Genomic DNA, 24,200 nt, shown 5'->3' on the forward strand with positions numbered 1-24,200 from the left:
CACCACGACCGTTTTTTATCACACAGCCTCTCGTGTGCCTCTCACTCTCTTTACTGAACTTGTGTTCACAGTCCAAGTGCAACGGATTAGCTGCTGCCAATACACACTGAGTTAATTAATGTCATTGAAGAGGATGGATAAACTTTGAAGTCACTGACAGCAAAGAGAGTTGAAAGACACTCGACTTGTTACTTTTGGCATTGACTGTTTCATTATAGAAAGAAGAAAGAAAGATCTTTATTAGTGATTTCCTCTGGTTGTTTTAGCTTTAATTCTGTGTGTTTGGATAAATGTGAGGTGAATGTACATGAGTTCAATGATCTGGAGGTTGCAATCAAATAAAGCAAACTAAATGAGAAGGATAAAATGTATTTTTCTCAAAATTACAAAAAGTGAGGAGTTGGCTCAAAATTTTATGTGTATAATTTTAACAGCAGTGTGTCATTAAGTGACATTTAAGTTAGACTCATCAACATTATGTCTAAAGCAAATTATAAAACAAGCCAATATCCTATAATAGTTTTATTGGTCACCTAGTATACCATCAAGACAAAAAAAACAAAAAAACTTTGGGAACGACAGGATTAGTCATTTATACATGTGCTCCAAAACAACATATATTTATGTTCAAGTGAGAGAAGCCCTCTGGTGGCTGTAGTAGTTATGAGGGGAGCAAAGGATAAAATCAGGTGACAGGTTATCTGGTTCTCATATAGAATCATCCACATTTGGAGGAGGTTGATGTGGATAGATGGGTCAACAAAAGGTCGGCTGTAACACAGGATATTGCTGTTCATCTCCTGTTTCTAACTGCAAGTCCACACTGTTTAAAATCCACAGACACGATCATCCCCTAATCTTAACCACATGGTTATTATTGTAAGCATGACAACGAAGATCTCCTAAACTTAAGTAGTAATTTTAACCCAAAACAATGATCTTTCCCTAAACCTAATCAAGTGTTTTTTTGTGCTTAAATCCAACCAGACCTTAACCATAGCTTTGTCACATCATAAAACCTCCAAAATCGTGACTGTTTTGGAAGGCAAGTCTAAATGATATTGTATTGCCAATTACTGCTGTGTAGTCAGATTAGAACAGGGGTCTCAAACTCAAATTACCAGGGGGCCATTGGAGGCAGAATCAGGGTGAGGCTGGGCCGCATCAGGTATTCCACAAAAAAGCTTAGCAGGCACAGGCTAGGATAGCAGGCGCAAAAAAGGCGACTACTACTGGGTTGTTCATTACCCGCCATGCTTTTGTTGTTGAAAACGTTGTCATAGAAACAAGTGAAACAAATGGCATCATAAAGAAATATCTTTATAATGTTTATTGTGCAAGACATTTACTATGGAGTGAAATGCTTTGAGGAATAAATCTCTTTCCGCAAATGATTCAGTACATTCCATTCACCCAAAAGATTTTTTCGAATAATTTGTCTGTGAATGTTACATCATTGCAGAGCAAACGTGGAGAACATGAAGCCGGGACAGTGGGACACCATTATTATGCCATTATTATATGCAGCCATGGAGGCGTTATTTATCGGCTTTTATTTTCTATAATAACTCCATGGATGCAGCGGGCGCTGCGAAGCTAGCGGCATTGTCAAATCAAATATGACGTGTTGCACAGCAGCATTAGCTGTACGGTGTTTTGTTACACTCTGTATTTATGATCTCTGTCGGATAAACATAAGTGTGTTCATGAAAACGTATATATTAACTTTTAATTCACTTCACAACTTGGCATTATGTGACAGACATATTCACATACATTATTATCTGTCAGACTTATAAAGACGTAGATACACCTGGTTCTGTTTTTTTAATGTCACATACTGTGGAATCACATGCACGAGCCTCATTTACTGTGACAGTGAGCCAAAAATGGATGTAAAGGTCTTTAAACCTCTGTTTGTACGTCAACAGTTGTGTCCGTTCCGCTCATCATACCTCAGTGAGAATTACGCACAGGCTCTCCAACAGCTGATCATTACGCACGGCTGCTGTGGGTATTTGAAACGACTTTACCCCTAATTCATCACATTTTTCTGCAAACCGTCACCACTGTAAAGTGTCAGTCATCATTATTAAACATCAGCAGAATGATAAATGATTTATTGATAGAGCTTGTGTTGAAACGGACTTTACAAAGTGCTTCAAAACAAAATGAAGTGATCGTTAACGGAGAGATGATGCTGAAATAAACAGAATGATGCTTTAATAAGGTTTAATAATTCACCTTTGAATTTTACTGAAAGCTGTGAATCAAAAATAACGACACAATCTAGCGTGAGGTGCGCACATTCTCAGCGCACATTCTTCCTGTATAAATAGCATAGTTGTTGTGAAACAGCCATATACCCCTGTGATTGGCAGGTTCGTTCAGCTCCAGCTTGTGCAATAAAGGGACCTTCCACACACAACACAGTAAAGTGCTATTCATATGAAACTCGCGGGCCACACTAACATTAAACTTTCATATCAAGGTCACAAAATATCAGCTGGCCCACGAGCCGCGAGACTGAGACCCATGGATTAGAAGATGCTTGTATGCTTCGTTCTGGGATCTATGCACCAACAAACTATTTTGTTGATTTATTTGAAGGACTTGTTGCTTTTACCCATGAAAGCAATCTTTCAATAAACCTAACCAAGCAATTTTAGCTACTTGGACTGAAGGTTAACCATTTTGATGACAATCATAATTTTGTAAGCTCCCTGATATATTCTATGGCTCTGCATTAATAGGTTAGACCTCAGTGTCCCTTTTAGATTGAATACTGAGATAGTTTCCAAAGGAACATTGCTAACACTGACAACTTTGAGATCTATACAGTAAAAGGGCCACATAATAGGTCTGAAGAACCTTCAGGCAGTACTGCAACACATTGTGTAGGTTATTCAAACTCTGAACCAACTTCAAGTGCTTACATTAGTACATGATGTGCATTTAAAAGGGCACAGGGATGTTTTTATCCTCTCCATAAAGCCAAAGGACACTTGCCTCCCTATTTTATCCAGTGTGTGCTGAGACAACTATTAGGAGCGATTATATCCGACCTTACATCTATTCACCCATCTAATTTCTTACTTGATGGAACCTAAAGACGGGAAATAAAGACTATGCTGTTGCAGGGCCTAGATAGATGAGATATTGTGCTTATGTGAGGTAAGGCATAACTTAACCTCCGTTTAAAGGACATGTACATGCTACTATGTGAAACTCATCTGAAGAGCAGACTTGCAAAAAAATGTCTCATTGGAGGAGATGCATAGCCTCAGACCCCTCTAGCATTTCTGGGTAAGACCATTTTATGGCATCTCAGTTCTGTTATAAAGTTCACAGTGAAGAAAGACAAAAAAGATGGGAGACAGAAGGCGTGACATGCAGTAAAGGTCCCAGACAGGATTTAAATCCAATATGTTAGTACTGTACATGGCCAGTACTTAGCTGATCTGCAAGTCAGTCAAGAAGGGACCCCTTAGCCCAACTTCTCCCCCATCCCTTTCAGAGTCTGTGCACAACACTGCTGAGCACCATGTTTATGCAGCTAGTCATATGCATAATTCATCTTGCCTGTTATTATTTTGTAATCCTTTCATGAATTTGTCAACATGGGATCATCAAAGTATAATTATGCCTTAAAGTCAGTTAGGAGCCTTCAACAAGGGAACAATTTTAACGACTTTAATTGATTCTAAAAACACATCTTTTTATCATATGAGCAAAAATAGCAACCTGTGATATGTAATTTATTTCTGCAGAAGGATCACTGCTGAATCTAGCACATACTTCAAAACATTGTTTGAAAACGTCAAAGAACATTTACTTAAATACTGTAGTTGAATAAAGGTACTCAAATGCAAGTACAATTTTGAGGTATTTATGTATTTTACTTATTTTATGAATTATATTTTTTATACTTCATTAATGAAAGAAATTTGGTATGTTTTATTTTTACTAGATTTATTCCTCATCTTTTCTGTTATAAATTTTACCTGCAAAACATATGATGAGCTTAGAAATATGATTATGAAAACAATTATCATTTAAGACTTAAGACATTTAAAAGGGCCGTTATTTAGAATGGGTACTACTTTTGATACAATTTGCTGCTAATATTTTTATTATTTAATTTAAGTAAAATTCTGAAAGTATGCCTTGAAGGATTGGTCTGGTAATAATCTATATTTTTTCTTACTGTCAACAGATCTCATGAAAAGACGGAAAAATGCATATGATTTGACTCTACTAACAAGTATTGTCTAAGTAGCTAAAGCCTCATATACCTTATTTTCCTGTCTCACATACCTCTGTTGTCCAATACTAATAAACACATCAATAAGCCACTGTTGCACTAGGTGACATGGTGCTATTACCTTGAATACTCACAATCCCACACACACTGCCCTGGTGCTGTGAGTACTCACTAGAGCTTCTCCATCCCTCAATCCCCAGCAAATTCTATTTACCTCTGTTTGAATGATATTTGCTAAAAAACTAAAGTGCCCTGCTGGTTTAGGGAATTACTTAACCCTTTAAAAAAGGCAACCAATGGGCTTTCGACTGAGTGTCACAGAGAGCAGAAAGTCAGAAAGTATTCAAACACATTGTTGGTTTGGTAATGCTACTTTTATTCAAGCTAATGGTCCAGATTCAGCTTTCCAGTATAATATCTGTCAGCAAGTGAGCACTTGAACACCTCAAGTAATCATATGCCATGTGTGGATTTATACTGTTAAATCTAATCCAGCAGCAAATATGTGTGACCGTAATCTTTCCATTTAGAAATAAGTCTGTATAATCCTGTTTCATGCCCAATTAAAGACAGCACATGATGCCCATATTTTACCTCACTGGTATGCAAATGGACACTGAAAATGCATTTTCATCAGCATTTAGCTGCGAGATATTACTATTTTTGATGCTATTAATATTCATGGACAAGTAGGCCTGTTGCAGGAGATTTGAGAAATGAATGATGAACCCATTTCAAACTGTCCCATGCCTTAAGGCAAAGAGGCTTCCCCCAACAAAAATAATCAAGTAGTAGTTTATTCTTTAGACAAGTAATTTGAGAAAACTTCCACAGCAACTTTATTCAAGTGAAAAAGAAACTGAGCCAGCAGAGTACGACACAAAGAGTTGCTTTTTCATTGCAGGAATGTGTTTTAAGACAGGGTCAATCTGAAAGAGAATCCAACACATTAAGCATGTTAACAGATGGCAAAGCTAGCAACAAACACTTCGACAGTTTCACTGAATAGCAGAATAAATAGGAGCAAAGTTATGCCAATACAATGGCAGGGGGTAAAAAAAAGCCTGAATATGTCTGAAAGCAACTATTGGATTTGTATTTCAAAGTATACTTCATTACTGTTTCTGCCTGGAAAAAAAGGCAAGCACACAGGTGCCTTTCAAAGGTATTTCATTAAATATCTGTGAAATCTTCTCCAGAGAAAAAGCCTACGGTATGGAGAGAAGAACTGAAAGGGATTCACATAAATAAAAACCATAACACTGGATTTTTATCCCTCTTGGAGTGAATGTTATGCAACTGAAATCGCTAGTATTTATTTAGACAGAATATTTGGGTCCATTTAATTCTCTACATTACACTTTTCTAGATGTCATATAAAAATAATATTAAGTATCTCTATGATATGCTGTTTGAAGCTTGTCCTCAAATGATTTTGTTTTAAAGCAGACTGTTAGAGGATGATCACCCATGTGGTGATACAGTATGTTCTTCTTACGCCTGCTCTGTCTGCTCATAAAATAATCGATTTAGAAAAGCCATTTCCTTCTAGGCTCATGTTACTGTAAATAGCCCTGTTCTAGTATTCAGCAATTAGCATCCAGCTCTTGATACTAGAAGCTATTAGACAGGGCACTGACGGCACTGTCTTATGAAGGAACATATCGAATCTGGTAACTGGATAATTATCTAAGTAAGGCTAAAATAAAATCATATTTTCAATGGCTGTCTTGTCACTCTTGAGCAAGGCTACAGCTGCCCACATTCATTCCTATCCACTGAGGATGAAGACCTCTATTAACCTCAGTTCATTTCGGTCCTTTCTCAAATTGGTGGTACAGTATTTGTGGGTCTGATAGATAATTTCCCTTTCAATGTAGCATAGTATGGCATAGTTCATGAAAAGCAATGTAAATGGACTGCAGATTAGAGTTGAATTTTATACTTAATATGATAATAAGTGTAATTATAAATTTGATATGAAATCCATGAGTGCAGATTAAGCAGACAATCTTTGCCTCTTCTACATAGTAAATCAACACATTTAATGCGTCCTATTCTACTCTTGAATTGTCGCTTCTGATGGAATTTCACTAAACATTAATGATTAAAGGGCAGATTTGGTAATGTTTGCATTTTTGCATCACTCTAACCGGTTTTCACCTACATGACTGGTTTTGGACGAGTGGGTCTAGCCCCAGGAAAATTGCTTTTGTCGAGTGTGGATGCGATATGCGGCTGTTGTTCAAATCAAGGTTGTCCCTCTGACCTTAATGCCTCCATCAGCATTCTGCCATCTGTCATCTCACTCACCAGACAGGACCTCGTCCTGGTCAGCACTTTAATCACACCGTGTGGTTCTGACGTCTTTCTGTATGCAGTCTTCAAACTGTGCAGACTCCCAAGAACGTCATTTAAGAGAAACACAATGGAAGTCAAGCACATTTTTGAAGGAACCACGGATTTTGTTGTAAACATGATGTTCTCTCACCACTAATTAGACTGTATGAAAGTCACACAAATTGGACAAACCATTTTTGGATCTTTTCATGATGATTTTTACTATTATTGCATTATCTGTGGGAAACAGGTTAGAATAATATTGTACTCACTCTTCTGGTAATTTGTGTTTGTACACAAATAGAATCAGATATAAGATATTACATTAATGGTGTACTTGACATTACTCTATAATCAAATTTAATCATGGCATCTGGAAGTGGTGTTATATTTTTTTATGACAGAAAAAAGCTGGCTAATTATGGTAATCATGAACTGCTTGTTAATCATGTCTGATAATGTTTTGATGTCAGACTGATGACACCTTGATACTATTGATAGCTGTGCTGCAGCTGTGCTGCTCCAGCTTCTTGAGCTAATGTTAGCTACAGCTCTGAATCTTGAAGTTCTCAATTTAGAGCTTTTAAAGTGATTAGCTTAGAATAATGATGATGCGCTTAAAAGTCTAACTGGGGGATTTCAACAAGTCTGTTCACCAGCTTTTTGTAATTTACACTCAACAACAACCGTGCAACCTGCTATCTGTCTGTCTGAAACTGATGAGGCAATCACCTCAATGGTCTAGGTAGAAAACGCCCGCCACACTTGTTTTTCTCTCAACAGCAAAAACACACAGCCCTTTCCATTTTTTTTCAAACATCAAAAATGATACAGAGTGGTGTTTCTCCTTCAACAAAACTATCTTTGACCAAACACAAATAGTACGGACACTGGTATGCAGAGAACATATAGTAGCAACACTCACTGACAGAATCAATGTTATTTAAATCAACAATTGCTGACTTAAACGTTCACCGACTGTAGCTTTTTAAGAAAAAGCTTATTTTTCAAGTTATAATTAAAATTGCGGCTTTTAGATTTTATAAACTTCATTCTTTCAAACCACAATTTCAATATGAAAATGATTCAGTGATAAGCATAATAAGTTATTTCCAGCAGGCAAATATCTGATCAGCCTCCATATCCATGTTAATATTTTGTACTGTGATGTTTAATACACTGATCCCGCAGCAGTTTCAGTCATTGTCTTGTCTTAATTACTTCATTACACTTGTTATCTTGAAGCATTACCTATGAGACACATGCATTCAAATGTAAATGGTAATCTATGCAAATCCTAATATAGTATAATCTTTTTAAATGTATAATAAATATCTAAATTATATACACTGCTTACCACACGTTTCCATTCAGTTGTAGATACTATATTATCTTGAAACTGGCAGTTTCTTATAAACATGATGTTTATCAGTGACTGTGAAACACCTGTAAACTCAGAACACTCAATTACCTGCTGAAGTAATGTCAAATCTGCTGTTGAGGTCAGACAAAAAGCTGCTTGCGGTGTGTAAGTGTGTAGATAATCACAGTCCTGCCACTTGTGTGTAGGTTGGTTATTTGCCTGAGGAAGATTTTTTGAAAAACCAGCAACAACATCAGAGGCAACATATCCAAACAAATATCCACCAGAGACAGTGGTGCTTTCCCGAGCTTATAAACTGCACATTTAATAAGATTTGTAAGAGAGGTGAAATGAAAATGCACAACTTGCGGTAGTAGGTAGGCTTTTGGGAAATACATGAGGTTATACTATAACATCTTAATCTAACATAAGTATTTTTTAATAACAGTAAGCAAAAGATACCCCCCCAAAAACCGTATTGGATGGTATGCATGTGTTTAGAGCCGAGGCTTAGTCCCAACGAGATATGTCTAAAAATAACATCTCAGTATTTTTAAGTTGTTGGACAGAATAGCTACACACAGATATTCTGCCGCAGGATCACAGACTCCAGTGATTTAGCACTTCCATGGAGTTAGGGGACTCACAACAGATTAAAATCAGAATGATTAAAATCGATGCAGCACAGGCTGAGATTTCCTGACTTTTAACACTGGATCCTACACTTTATAATGCAGTTTTATAGGGTTTTCTCACTAGACCCTCCCTGCATGATAAATTAAACTCCATACCCCAAGTGTGTGACACTGGTTCTCCGTTAAACTTCATAGCCTCCTTGATCAAGCCAAGATTAAATAATACAGCCTGGTATCACCAAATGACATATGAATAACAAGCCAATTTCTTACGTCATTTTGCGTATTATCACTATGCATTTTGTGTTTTCCATGTGTCATTTAATGCTGTTTAGTGCCCATAAATTTCCATTGCAACCCAGTATCACAGCAGTCCACGTCACGTGACGGTCAAGTTTCTTTCCACAAAAACAAAAAAAATGGCTGACATTCCTTTTATTCTCAGTGGAAAATGCAATATTTTAAGATAGGTCCGGCATAAAAGTGCTGTTTGATGACATTTCTAGTGAGAAATGTGCATTTTATTTTCATAATCTTTGTTCAATGAATGTATATGATGTTTCGTTTGTCAGTTATTAGGAAGGTTCTTTCAGGCTTTCTGTCGTTGCTATGACTGTTGCTATGGACTATCACTGAAACCATGTAGTTGCATGTGAATCGTTTTTGCGCTGTGTAGATATCTGAGCTGTTATATTATTTGTGTTATTTTCTGTAACTGTTTGATGATGTTCTTCAGGTAAAAACATAGATTTTAGAGCACCCCAGGGATGAATCAAATTTGAAATCCAGAATTTGAAGCTTTGTGATTGGCTGACCGGAGGACCCGCCCGAAAGTATTTTCCTCACTGTCACCGTGTTAAGGTTTTCTTTTAATATCTCTAACATTTCTCAACACAAAAACATGAAAGTGTCCTTGATAACTCAACAATACAATCAGTTTAAATAATTTATCCTTCGATTCTGAGAAATAACATTTTTTTGTCAGTTTTCCATTATCCATGAGCCTCATCGATGTTGGATGATGTTGGTGTTGTGGGCGACACCTGTTTTGGCTAAAATATCTAAAATATCTAAAAGAAACCAACATCTTTACTTTTTCTTAACATGGATCATCTAGATGCAGTGTAATTACTAGTTCGGCCGTTACTGGATCTTTGATATATTCAGTGGATGTATTAGACATTTAGATTCAATATACCTTTGGTCTATTTTCATCAATGTAACAAAGAACAGGGTGAATTGTGTGAAATAACATTCTGGACTGCAAAGTCCTGCAAAGTTAAACCATCAAAGCGGGTTGTCAATAATCACACCGTGGGGCACATCTATGGACGTGGTGTTGTTCTGCTTCTTTTCAAACACTTATAAAATTGTATATGTTGCTGTTTTAGATAAAAGTTCTTTGAGACAGGATTTTGGTTGGACAATGCTTTGACATGACAGATTGTGTGTCATGGTTAATAAAATATACCAAGCCAAAATGGAGTCCATACCTCTCTGACATTTCATTTGTGAATTTCAAGCTGATCAATGAGTCTTATAAGTCATTCCATTCTTTTCAACCATCTTCTTATTTCTAGTATGAGAAAAGATTTACTCCACCCTGCATGTTTGACTTTGATTAACATTTCATCATGTAGGTCCTAACTGTGGCCAGCAGGTGTGTATATGTGTGATCCGGAACTTTGTGGCAGGTGCAGGTTCTTCAATATAGAAACAGACTGCTGATAAATTTGATGAAAAGCTTGATAGGAGATTTTATTAAAGAGCTGGTGAGGTGGCAAATCACTGTGGCAAGCATGAGCCAGAGAGCCAACTCCCAAGCTCAGTCAAAGACGGGGGGCCCTGTAACTGTCAGCCTGCCTGGAATGAAACAATAGATTCAAATAGAGTATTGCCTACTCCAAATTGATAATCCAGCCACCAGCAGGTTTCTCATCCAGATCGGAGTGGTGCACCAGCAGGGTAGTTAACCAGTAATCAAGTCACATCCGTCATCCAATTCCAAATTCTCCACCTCACATCATCCCCCTCCTTCCTCCCCTCTGCCTGGCTTAACTTGTCCTCTTGTGTTTTCCCTGAGTGATACTTGGAAGTTGGGGAGAGGCTTCACTGATTGCCCTTGATGTGAATCAGATGCATCTGCCTGCTTGTTACCAGTTCCCAACTTACGGAAGCAGACACAGAGCCCCAGAGCTCCCGGTAGATAAGTGCTTTTCTTCAGATTGACAATTTCTTTTTGTTATATCAAGCCCTTAAAGTATTATACCTGTGACAAAAGCCACTCCATAGCTATTTTAATGTGCTGCAAGACAAATCAGGGGTTTCTGTGGTGTATTGTACTAGAGGTGCAACACCTCACCTTAAAAGAAAACTGCCTTAGCTAACATCAAAAGAAATAATTACAAGAGCTGAAACGATGATCACCGAAAATAAAAATAATGAAGAATCAATTAACCCTTTAAGACTTTTTCAAGGAAAAAAAAAATCTACTTCCAACTTCTCCATTGTGAGGAGTTGCTGCATTTCTTTAACCTTATGTGATAGCAAACTGGATATCTTTGGGTTTTGAAATGATGATCTGACAAAACAAATGATTTGAAGATGTTTCCTTGAGCTTGAGGAAATTGTGACACTTTATAGACCAAACGATTAATCTAACTGAGAAAATAATTGTCAGATCACTTGATTATGAAAATGATTGTTAGTTGCAGCCACTGTTATGCTGGGAACTGTTAAACCGTGATCTATTGTAATAACTGGATCCATAAAAAGCAAAGACACATTTTAACAAGTTGGGAAAATGGAATCAAATGGTTCAGTTAGTCACAAGTGTGAATGTGTGTAAAGTAAAACTCTCTTCTGAGGTCAGACACGGGGTTGTAGTTAGTCTGATAATTGCCTGCTGGATGCAGTTTTATTCTATAGAGTGTTCACTGTGTAGAAGTTGGTTTAAAGTTCACATTCACTAGCTGGACTTGTATCAGTCGCTCGGTGTTGTTTGTGGTAATGAGTGTGTTCACACGCAAGAGGTATTTCAAAGAAGCGCTCTGTGTCACCCTGCGGCTGAAATCCACTATATATCCATTACCACCTCTGCGAACCGTTCTCCCCCTTGGGAAACCCTGCAGAACCACCTGATTTTAAAATATTTCATATCAGCTAAATGTTTTGAGTATAAGAAGTTAAATGTGTCCGTAAGTGATGTTCTGCTTTAGTGAAAAAGAAATTATTTAGAAAGACTAAGAGTGCTTCACTTATCTTTTCCCTGCATTTATCCTGTTTTACCACTGCAGTGCATTAAATCGAAGCTCCATAATACAGTATAGCTCTTTTCCCACACTCAGCACACATCACATTATTCCATAGCTCACCCTCTTCATAAATAAGTCACTGAACAAATAAATATAACATGTCATTGTAGAGAATTTAGACTCTTGAGAAAACATAATGTGTCATTTACATATAACAAGGCTGGATCAGGTTTGGATTATGTTTGTGTTAAATTTCAGCGTTGCTCATGCTATGTACTATGTGTTGCTCATACAAATTAGGAAGAGCAGAATTAAGAGCCAAAGTTAAAAACTGCAGTGTTAATGTCCTGAGGATGTTGCCTCTATTGTTGTTTCTTGTAGCATTTTCCAAACACTGGAAACAAAGCTGGATTAGATGTTGTCATAAAATGTCGCTGAGGGAAAAGGTGAGGCTCTCCCACATAAAAGGGATCGCTTTATCATTCGCAATAGCAGTAAGCACTGATGTCTGGCAAAGTATGCCTTTCAGAGTAAACAAAAAAGTCCAAGCTCAATCCAGCATGATTATAGCACAACAATTACTGAAGCTGGAATCACAGCGTCGCACATCTTTGAAAAGCCAGGATGGGCGGAATTGCATTAGATACACTCAAATCCCAGATTTAATTGAAGCTGGCAACTGTAAGAGGTTCCTGGGATGCTTTTAAAACAGTAATTTGTGTGATATATGTATTGTGTGATATATCCCTAGATGAGAGCTTCCACCACAGGAAGAGAGAATGAGTCAACATCATGCATTAAGCTGAGGAAAGACATGAAAACTGAACGTCATTATCTCTGTGTTACCAAACGTATGTATTATGTAAAGTAGAAGGGGAATGTATAGAAAACAAACACTGTGTGAATACGTAAATAGCCAGAAAAAGGGGGTTTGGTTTTGACCTGGTTAATTTGAAATCAAATGCAGTTTTTGCAGGCGTGCTCCTAGTTTGACTGAGGGGGTTTCATGTCACTGTGAAAATGATTTGGATTGTACATGACAATGGAGAGAGCAGAGTGGATTCTCTGATGAGCTCAACTCACGCAGAAAATAGAGAAATACACTCAGGATTCACTTTTCTCTCCACATATGACTGAAGGTAAAACTGAGCAAGAGACAAATAGAGAAATTATTTATTCAATGTTGAACTGAAATTGAAAATGGGAAAGGAATGAAATTCAGTGGATTTCCAATCAAGAGTATGCATCATGTCAGCATTATATTGTATCCGTTTGTGGATGGACAAGGAAAAATTATAATGTATTATTAATACCTTTAGTTGCATTCACTTTTCTTGTGTGTTTTTGTTGTGACAATTACATTTCCTTTTGCTATAAAGTGCCTATCTGTCTAGAAACAGTATTGTTTCCTAGTACATGTAGGGGATGATAGAGTGTTAAATGTCGAGGGAAAGTAATTGGCATCTACTTATGCATGAAAATGCCTGCAAGTAATCATTGAATTATTCATCTAATATGCTAAGTATTTCTATTTCAATGCCTTAAACCTCCCTTAGTGGAAAATTACATAACTTAAGTGATGAACAAATTAGACGGACTCACTTTTCAAGGATGTGAAAATTGATGGATTTTATATCATTTACAATTTACCACCACTGTAATGTTATATCAACTGCTCAAACACAGCCTGAAACGAATAATAAAAAACCCTGTTTAAATATTTGCTGGATAGTTTGCATGATTAACCAGAGGTCAAAATTCTCCTCAGTGATCCTTACATCCACATACACAAACACAGCTGAATGCTCTCAATTTCAATCCTTTAATTCAGGAAAGTGTGAGAGATGCAGAATATCTGCATTTGTTGCTCATGTGTAAAATTGGTTTACACCACTTTAATTTGATCTGTCTAAATGATAAAATGTGTAAATGCAAATTGTACTGCACTTAATTATTTTATGATAGATGCATCCCCACTCACACTGTTGGACAGTACTTGTTTTCAAATAATTATTTTGAGTTATATGATCTTATTTATATTTTAATTTAACATTCATGAAGAATTTTAAACACTATAATTTTACTTCTGGGCTTTGTCAGAATATATACGATTCTGCCAACAACCATTTTTGTTTAACACTTCTTAGAGTCATGTGGTGTATTATTTGCAGCACATTTTTTGTAGTAGTTTATTAGAAATTCTCAATGACAACACTGTCCTCCCAAGAAAAACAACATAATAGGTCATAATGTCAGTCACCAAAAAATGACGTATAGTTAGTTTGAGTGATAGGTGCCATTTACCAGTGGTAGTAATTATGACCTGGAGCAGTGGTGCAGTTCAGATGACAAATATAAAAGTAGACAATTTTCCTCATTGGGAGGATGAGGGGTGTTGGGAGGCTTCAACCCAACAGTGGACTTTATCACAGAGAGACAGCTGTTTGTGTTCTGTTTCCAACCATGAGTCAGAAAGGTTTTTTGTAAAACTGCAACTACGATTAACCCCCAACCTTAACCGTGTGGTTATTATTGTAGTCAAGACGACAAAGGTCACCTAATTTTAAGGAAATTAGGAAACACACCACATGTTTCTCTAACCTTAACAAAATGATCGTTTTAACCCACACCATAATCTTTCCCTAAACCTAACCAGAACTTAACCACAGCGTTGTCACATCATAAAACATCATTATTTTTTAACATCGATTTGTAACAGTTTTGGAAGGCACAGATAAATGATGTTGTCCAGCTGATTACTGCAGATAGGGGCGCCAGATTAGAAAACGCTCCTATGTGTCCTTCTGGAGTGCACATGGTCAAACAACATATTTGGGCATTTAATTTGGAGGACTTGGTGGTTTCAATGCCAATGAAACATTGTGGATGACACTACAGTGCAGCATAGTGTGATTGTGTTTCTCAACAACACATAATTGCCCATAATAATAATAACAATAATAATAATAGTAATAATAATAATAAAGAATGCAGTCAGAAACACATAAAAAGAAAATAATACATTTTTTTGTAGATACACACCATTATTTTGTTTTAGTGTCCAACAGTATCCTTAAATACCAGGATTCCCTCAGAACAACTCAGCTCAGCTAAAAACAGCAAACGGGGCATAATTTTAGAAATTATGGGCACTACAATAAAATAACATTTCATTTCTTTGATGTAGTCTATACTCAGTGGGATACAATACAAGATGAGAGAAGGATAATTATTGAATATTTGCCTATAAAACTGGTAATATATGTAACATAAAAACTTGAAACAACCAAAATGTTCCCACTCATTAGTTTTTTTAAAGTCACTCTCAAGAGTTATATCAACTACAGTACAAAATAATACATTTAAAACATGATACCAAACTTCACTTTATGTAAACATATTTATATTTATATTTTGTGATATGTTTTATGTATTTGTAATTCAAAAGTAAATAAGAGTTTATGACTATGCTGTGACATTCAAGGTCCACGCCTTCTTTGACCTTTATTGACAAAGCGAAATTGGCTTCCTCAACACCCATTGTTTCACCATGTCCCCTCACTAAACAATTACAGAAGATTTATTGTCAGACATCCCCTGACATGCATGCAATTAATATTCCCCGCTGTCCATGATGTTTATACAACAGCTGATAAACATGACTGACTTTTGTTGCAGATGTTGGATGGTGGTCATGCTCTGCTAGAGGAATATATTAATTCCCTGACAGGCCTTGGGCAGTCCCCCTTATTAAAACTATTTATTTGCCCCTCCTAATGGCATAATTAATCCAGCCTGAAATTGGAAGTACCACATAAACTGTTGTCTGGCCATAATCTGCGTGAAGGCAAATAAACTCCTTTTATGCTGAGTAGTTGTTGGTTTCTGTGACTGATGTCTTGTAAAAAGCTAGGGCTTCAACCTGCTCCGAACACTTCACTTTGCTTTGTTCCTTGTCGTGCATGCCCATAAACGGCTGTCCGCTCTGTAGCCTTTGTTGCTAAGGTTTTTCCATGTGTTGTTTGCATTGTCCACTCTCATATTTCGGATCGGATTTTAGCTCGAACATTTATGGATGTATTTGACAGGTTGACATTTCAAGTAAAGAACAAGAAAATGAAGTGAAATCTGACTACTACTTTTTGTTTACGTTGCCTCCCAAGTCATCGAATGGGGCACTAAGGTGGTTGGCCTTCGTGTTTTTCAGTATTTGCCTTCCAAAATAAATAAAGGAAGGTTAAAGGAAGACAAGGAAGTGACAGCATGTCTCATTTTAGGACTCTCTAGGAAAGCTAGCCAATATAGTTTTATATTTTGTTAAATTGTGTGCCATTATGGATGATAGATGTTTCAGTAATGGGTAACGCTGAAAAATATCTCTGGTTGGAAGGTAAACTGATCTCAAAGGAGACGCACACTTATGAAAAAGCTGACACATTCATGCCTGCATATTTATTAAGGTCATTACATTATGTGTTTAGTTGACATGTGAAATGAATGATTGATAGTGCTCAGGTTCGACTCTGGGTGGGTATTAAAATAACCGGTGTGGTAGTGGAGGAGCCTCCAAAGACACTGTGCCCAGGGGAATCCTTTAATTTGTCCTTGTCTGTACCACCTTGTTTTTTGTTTTTTTTCAGACTGTCTCCTGCAAATTTTCCAAAAATAGCACTGGAAGTTTATGTAGGGGAGGGGGAAACATCAAGTTACTCAACCTGGGAACACACAGTGCTCCTCTGTGATTATTTTGCTGCAGCTAATCACTAAGCAAATGATGGTGGATGATATCCTCCATGCCCTTGCGGTAGGTTTTACTGGTCTCTACATACTGTATGTGGATCTTTTTCCAACTGTTTTCGACTTGGTTTTATCATTTTTATTTTGAAGTGTCAACAGAGCAAACAACACAGGCAGATGAATGATTCCTCAACGCCATACACTACTGAACAGCACATAAAAAGCATAAGAAAGCTCAAGAAAGATGGAGAAAACTAGATACATACATTTAAAGGTGAAAAAGATTTCAGTATAGCAAGTCTACCAGTTTAGATCAGGGTACATCTTCTAGTGTTGAGATAGCTGTAAGCAGAACGATATTACCATCAGGCAGATGTGACTCTTGAGTCTGAATAGGTTTAACATTAACTCCCACCCTTTTACCATTTTCATATTTTTATGAAAATCACTCTGCTGTCAGTTTATTGTGGGCTGCTCTCTGCTTTCCTCATTGCACCTTCAACTTGAAGCCACTAATGTTGCTTGCTATACTGGACGCCTTTTTACATAGTACAATTTTATTCTGAGAAATATGTTTAGTTAATGCGATGAAAAATGGTGGCTGTTTGACAAAAAATGTGTGGGCAGAATTTAAACTGTTAGATGGCATACTTTACTAGGCTTTGCTCATGTAAAACATGTTATCTTTGGTCTGCCTACAGTATGTAATTAGCTGTCATAGGAGTGAATCTTGTGTTAGATTGCTTCTGTCAAAATGTGAAACATGTTGGTTTTTTTATTTATGCACAGTCCACACTATATTTGAATAACACATTTTATATGTTTTATATTTTTAATCTTATACTGTATTGTATATTTCAATCTTAGAATTCTGTGTTTTAAGAGTGCCTTGCTAAAAGACTGTCATGTAGATTCATGTGGTTCCTTTTCAGATGACAATAAACTTGAACTTGAAGTGCTCAATAGAGGCTGCAGGGCTGCAATGGAAAATGTCAGCGATGTGGCAGAAATATGCTTCAGTAAAAAGTATGAGAGAACATTTCAGCAGTCTTACAGTTGTGTTCAGGCTGTCCACTAAAGCTAAGCTTATGTCTTACTGTGTCTACATTTTAATAGTATTTACAGGCTAGCCCTTTTCAACAGTAGACCATGAGCTCCCGGCAGCTCTCTCTGTGAGGCCGGATGCCATAGCCTTGGCTTGCTTTATTGAGCCATTGCTTGGATGTTGACTGTAGTCTACAGTAGTGTTTCCTTTAGCCTCAGCAGTTCTATCTCACACCGCAGGGTCAGCCTCATATAGAGACCTACTGTGATACCAAGGGTAAAGAAATATTTGTCCTCAATAATCGGATCCAATAAATGATGCCTCCCCTTCAGTCTCGGGAGTTTGATGAGTTTCATGAAGACAGCCGAGGACTGATTTCAAACTGCAGATGTCTGAAATGAAAGAATTCATTATCTCATCACTACTGCTTTATGGTCATGTGCCTGGTGGTGCCATTTCTGATCATAAGCCTCTTTGCCAGGCATTCTGGTCCTCATTATCTCACTTCTCTGCCCTGAAAAAGGGGGATCTTTGTTTGGGAGGAGGCAGCTAGAACACTGGACTCTTAGGAGGTTGCAGTGCAATCATGCAGCTGTTACGATTTGTTTGTTGTAATGAGCAATTTATAGTGGATCAGCTGAAACAAAATCCAAGCTTTATCTAAGAACCTTGTGATATTCATGTTTCTGTGTCAGTGGGCCTCAAATTATGGGTCTTATTCATTTCACAGATACCCAAGGGCCTATTCCATTGGGTAATGAATAATATGGCAGACAGGGAGGAATCTCTCACCCAATCTTCCCCCATTGCATGAACCTGCAATAAATTTCCCGCCAATGCCATATGGTGGCAAGTCATGTGTGGGATTCAGTATGCCGTGTTATTTATTTATTTCCCAGGTGTTGCTTTGCTATTAGTGATTCATGTGTTATTGTGTATGATCTGCTACTGGGATCTATGACATGGAGTGTGCAGGGCTTTTGGAAGACAGCCCAGGCTGAAACAAAGCCATGGACTTGGGATAATGTGGCAGCCTCTGCTCCATCCATGATGGAGCCGAGCAAGTTTTCTATTTTTCTTTGGACCTAGGAATGGTCGACTAAAATTTATTATAAACAGTGATTCATTTAAAAGGGGGCAATAAGTGAGAGTTTTTGTGACTACTAGTAACTATTCAGGAAGGGATTATTCAACAACGTCAAATGCATATGCTTTGTTTAGTCCCATGTTCCCAAATTTTAGACTATGATTGGTGATTATTCTCTTGATTATTCTTGTCTCGTAACAGTATTTATATGCTAATTTGCAACAGAAAATATGTTTTGAAAGAAATGTTTAGCCTCCTGAATTATGTTTATTGTTATTACACAATTATTACAATATCCACTCATTGCAACTAAGCATGATTTAGGCTTTTATGGTTATGTTTACACAACTCAAAGAACTTGATTAAAATTAGATAAAGAGGCTTGGTTAAATATTAAAGTTAATGCTAACTTGAGGCACAAGACAGGAGACGTTTTTAAAAAAAATATTCAACCAGAATTATGACCTTTCCCTGTCCTGTACCAAAGTATTTTAGTAACCTAAACCTGAACACACAGAACACAGGACTCGACCCCAGTCCTTTTTACACCCACCATCAACCCTGACCACCTCCCAACAACTTCTATGTGATACGAGAATGTAAAACTTCCTGGACTGGGAAAAGTTAAAATAAACCGAACAGCAATCATGTTCCTTCAAAATTTATTTGGTGTAATCATTTAGTAGTATGTAAATGACATTTTTAGAAGACATTTTTAGTTGTCTTGACCATGGTACAATTAGAGAATTCCTGTAAGTGAAATGTTTCTAAATAACCTTAGTTTTACTTTAGAAACCACCATCATACCCATCTGATACTAATTTGAATTTAAATCTACTACAGCTTGTCCATGTATAAATTATTAACCTCAACATGTCATTCTCAAATTAATTCTAATATTATAATCTATGCGATACTCTTTGTGTGTTTATTTTGTCAGTCCCAGAAACCCTTTGATGTGAAACACTTTTTCTACGTTAGCCTAGTTGCAAAGCAATGGCTGAAGTAAAATGGGGCAAGTGAGGATCACAGAGTGAAGCAGGGCCATTTTACTGGCTGACCTCAATTTGTCTCCTGATAAACACAACTCGTCCTGACGGAGGGAAAAAAACTCTCTACCTTACAGAAGTTGATTCCATTTCCAATACTAAGATTACATTTTAGCGCTTGTACTTGACCTCTTCTTTTTTATGTGTCTGCTCTTTGACATCTGCGGAGGGCCTTTTGTGACTGCTATTGTCAACTATTATAACTAAACTAATGCAGTGCCCATTCAAAAAGTGTCTGTTCAGAATGGGCTGATTGCTTGGCCTCCAGCTGCTACTTCAACGTATAGAAAAATTAATACAGTTGATGTGAGGTGTGAATGGGTATATACACCAACAACATGAAAGAAACTAACATTATATCACACAGATGATATAAAAAATAAGTATTCTAAAAATACATAAAAGTTATTTTTTTATTTCAAGTAAAATAAAATAATTAATAATTAATAAAATAATTTGCATAAATTTGCTAAAAATAAAGTGGTTGGATCATTTTGGGTCATTTTGGATCATATCAGGCTCTTAGATTGCTCTTATTTTCTGTGCCTCCAGTTCGGATTTGAGTGGGTATGTTTGCGGGAGACCTATGCTCAACCATGTACCTGAACGCCTCCTGTGTAGGCACAACGTTTCAATCATTGCTGCAGCTGTTGCTGCTGATCTGCTAAACGTGCTGCTCGCGCTATGTTTGCTCAAAAGATTTGTTCTTTGTCTTTGATCTCAGAACATATGAGACAAACTGCTTTCGAACTGCCCGTGGAAGTAGTATGCTCCGTTTACGCGTATAACTACAGTCATTGTGTATTGGGCTCTGAGCGTTCCCAAAACGCGGATGACCATGGATTCTACGCTTTCTGTCTAGACACAGAGTAAGAGTGTCCAGTCTTGATTAAAAGCTGTCTACTTTTCTTTTTTTAGAGCACTTTTCGCTGACTCGTGTCAGGCCTCGTCTCTGCTCTCTCCCTGCTGGAGTCAGTTGACAGAGCCCTGAAGCTCCGCTCTGCCCCTGCATAGAGCGGAGCGGCATGCTGATTGCTGGTTTATTCAAAGTTTATTAATATTAAACACATCGCATGTCCAAATTGCACCAAATTCAACACTGCACTCTCTTTGTTCCCCAGCAATGCACCCACCAAGTGTGGAGTTGATTGGATGAACGGTTCAAGAGATACACAAAGGACATACAGACATACAGACAGAGATTCCTTCCTTTAGTAGAAAGAAGACTCAAGGGCTCATCAAAGTAATCAAATTTGTTAGCTGTAGGGGAAATTTAGGGTCTCTTGGAGCATTTATTAGCAGGGTAACCACATGCAGATACACTTAATTTTAAATACATCCCAGAAGAGTTGTTGATGTCCTTGACTCAGTAAACAAGGATGTTAAATTCAATGAAAAAGAGATTTTTTAGTTTTTAGATTGGTATCAGGCAGTGAAAGTGAACACATGGTAACTCCTAACACTTTTATCTCTGATCATGTCAATTAAAAGGGTAAAAAGATAATCAAGTCACTAACTATGAACAACCAAATGTGTTGGTTCATCTTGTAGCTCTCAGTATTCCACTCCTGAGCTTTCATTCCCTCTGTGTCTGCTTACTTATGGTACACCGGGTCCCTTTAACTCTTTTTTTTTCTACTCAAATCTTCTTTGCGCCCAGTTCTTCAGAACATCACTCACTGGGGATTACATTCATAATAAAAAAGAAAATCTTGATTATGGCTACAGTTCATGAAAACATGCTGTGAAGTAATGTTTGCCTCTCTGGAAGCTCAGTTATAAATGACAAAAACGCCTCTGCAGTGCCATTTAATAGAGGTTCAGATTTACACAGAGAAAAACAGGATTTGACAAAACACCCTGTAGAATTTTTCCCTTAATAATTGGAGGGACTACATGAATATTTAAATGGAAATGCAGGGGCATACCTCTGGTCAAAAGACATATCTCTGTAAAACAAGCCTTCACTAAATTGGTTGATTGAAAGGACTAGATTTTTTTTTTTAGTCATCTAGGGACTGCTGAGTAGATATTAGTTTTCTCCCCTATTGCTCTACCCCTTAGCTTTAACAACGGTGCTTTTAATCCAGTTTAAAACACCTCCTTGTCCCATGGGTGACAATAAAGAGTAAATTCTCTCAGCCAGTGGAAGACAGTTAATAGTGAAATCTTTCTCTCATTCTCTTAACAGACAAAGTTACAATGGGTTGGAAAAGACGCTGAAGGAAGTCTTCAGTGAACGAAGCAGCATCCTGCACCAGCTCTCCAAGACATCAAAGGAGCTGGACAGCATAAAAGGCAACATTCAGGTTGGAATTTTACATTTTCTCTTTGAAAAACATGGCAATGTTAGAAGGCTTTGTTGGCTGTGAGTTTGGAGATGGGTGTAATTTTACAGCCTCTAATTTCAGCTATTACATGACTTGGAAATGAATGATTCCAGTTATTCTTCTCACTTATTATAAACCAACTCATGGTTATTAAATATTAATGTGGAAATATTTTCTATTTGGTGAGTCAACCCATTGTTTCATCGGTGATGTTTTACTGGAAATACAGTTGCTGAATGAGCAGTGCAGAGATGGAAATGCATATCAATTAGTAAGTAAGCAAACTTTTTTTAGCACTAATGAAAACAGAAGTTACAGACTTTTCCCAAGAGAGAGAAAATATCAAAGAAAATATAATAAAAAAAGAAAGACAGGATGATCAATCGAGACAACTGTTTCATCCACTTTTCAAAGCCAGTTTATCACAACTTGGGTTTTATTTGTACAGGTTCAACCATCAGTTCTATCAGTTCCCACCAAACTTGAGAGTTCTGGAAACACAGAAACATCACATATGAGTATTTTGAAAAGCACTCTATAAATCAAGTGTTTATTATTATTATTATTATTATTATTATTATTATTATTATTATTATTATTATTATTATTATTTTAGTTGACTTTAATGACCAATGTCTTGGTTAAACTTTTACCAACTGCACATATATATGCATACTCAGTTTTCTCGTGTAATAAAGGATTATTAGCAACATTACTTTGGTTTTACAGTACTAGAAACTAAATGTTAAGTGAGGATGCTTTCAAAGCTAATGCCGTTTTTTTTATTATTATTAATTAACTTCATACAAAGTTCAGTAAACAGAAGAAACCTAAATGAAATCAATATTTGATATGACCATGCTTTGCCTTTAAAACAGCACCAATTGTCCTCTGTATACTTGCGCACAGTTTTTCAAGGTACTTGGCAGGTACAGACGGTTGACATATTAAAGGAAAAACCAACATAAAGTGTCTTAGTAAGTGTTGGGCCACCATTTGCCACAGGAACAGCTTCAATTCGCCTTGGCATTGATTCTACAAGTCTCTGGAACTCTTCTGGAGGGATGAACACTATTCTTCCAGAAGATATTCCCTCATTTGGTGTTTTGATGATGGTGGTGGAGAGCTTTGTCTGACACATCGGTCCAAACTCAATTGGGTTGAGATCTGGTGACTGTGAAGGCCATAGCCTATGATTCACATAATTTTCACACTCATCAAACCATTCAGTGACCCCTCGTGCCCTATGAATTGGGTCATTGTCATCCTGGAAGAGACCACTCCCATCAAGATAGAAATGTTTCATCATAGGATAAAGGTGATGACTCAGAACAACTTTGTATTGATTTGCAATGACTATTCCCCTTAAGGGGACAAGTGGACCCAAACCATACCAGCAAAATGACTAATTCCTTTGATTTGTCACCTGTCTGTGGGTTGTTCCTGCATCTTGGAGAACTTGCCACAGTTCTTCTATGGATTTAAGCTGCCTCAGCTACTTCTGTCTCTTCATGTAATCCCAGACTGACTCCATGACATTGAGATCAGGGCTTTGTGGGGGCCATACCATGTGTTGCAGGACTCCATGCTCTTCTTGTCACTGAAGATAGTTCTTTATGACTCTTATGGGGACATTATCATGCTGCAGAATACATTTGGAACCAATTAGGCACCTCTCTGATAGTATTGCATAATGGATAAGAATCTATACATATAAAGTGCCTAAAAGCTAACCTGGCAAAATTGTCACTGTGTTACCGTGCTCCCAGATTCCAGCAGCATCGATTATATTATAACCAATGGTCTGAGCTACAAAAATACCACCCAGTCTGTTATAAACTGTAGTTTTCCTTCCATTGTATCCATCGTAAATCAGGGTACACACTTACTTTGAAAGAATGCGATGGCTCCTATCAAACCACAAAGTAAACAAACCTGTGGTTTCAATGAGAGATTCATGCAGGTTTAAGATTTACTTTTTGTCAAAAAATGTAGTGTTTCAGTGTGAGAAATGTTAGTATACTGTATTAACATATACTTTACATGTATATGTGTTCTGGAAAGCTTTAAAGATTGTTGCCCTAATTAAATTTGGT

At 37.1% G+C, this 24,200-nt stretch overlaps 1 protein-coding gene across 1 annotated transcript in view; it reads left to right on the top strand.

Moving 5' to 3' along the window:
* The window catches only part of luzp2 (leucine zipper protein 2), a 165,615-nt gene that overhangs the window by 57,898 nt on the left and 83,517 nt on the right, over positions 1 to 24,200 (top strand). The window contains exon 2 of the mRNA XM_067575340.1: positions 21,966 to 22,083. Coding sequence (XP_067431441.1) covers positions 21,966 to 22,083 — 118 coding nt within the window. The remainder of the gene's footprint in view (positions 1 to 21,965; positions 22,084 to 24,200) is intronic.

This window comes from Thunnus thynnus, chromosome 1 (assembly GCF_963924715.1).
Source record: "Thunnus thynnus chromosome 1, fThuThy2.1, whole genome shotgun sequence".
NCBI lineage: Eukaryota > Metazoa > Chordata > Actinopteri > Scombriformes > Scombridae > Thunnus > Thunnus thynnus.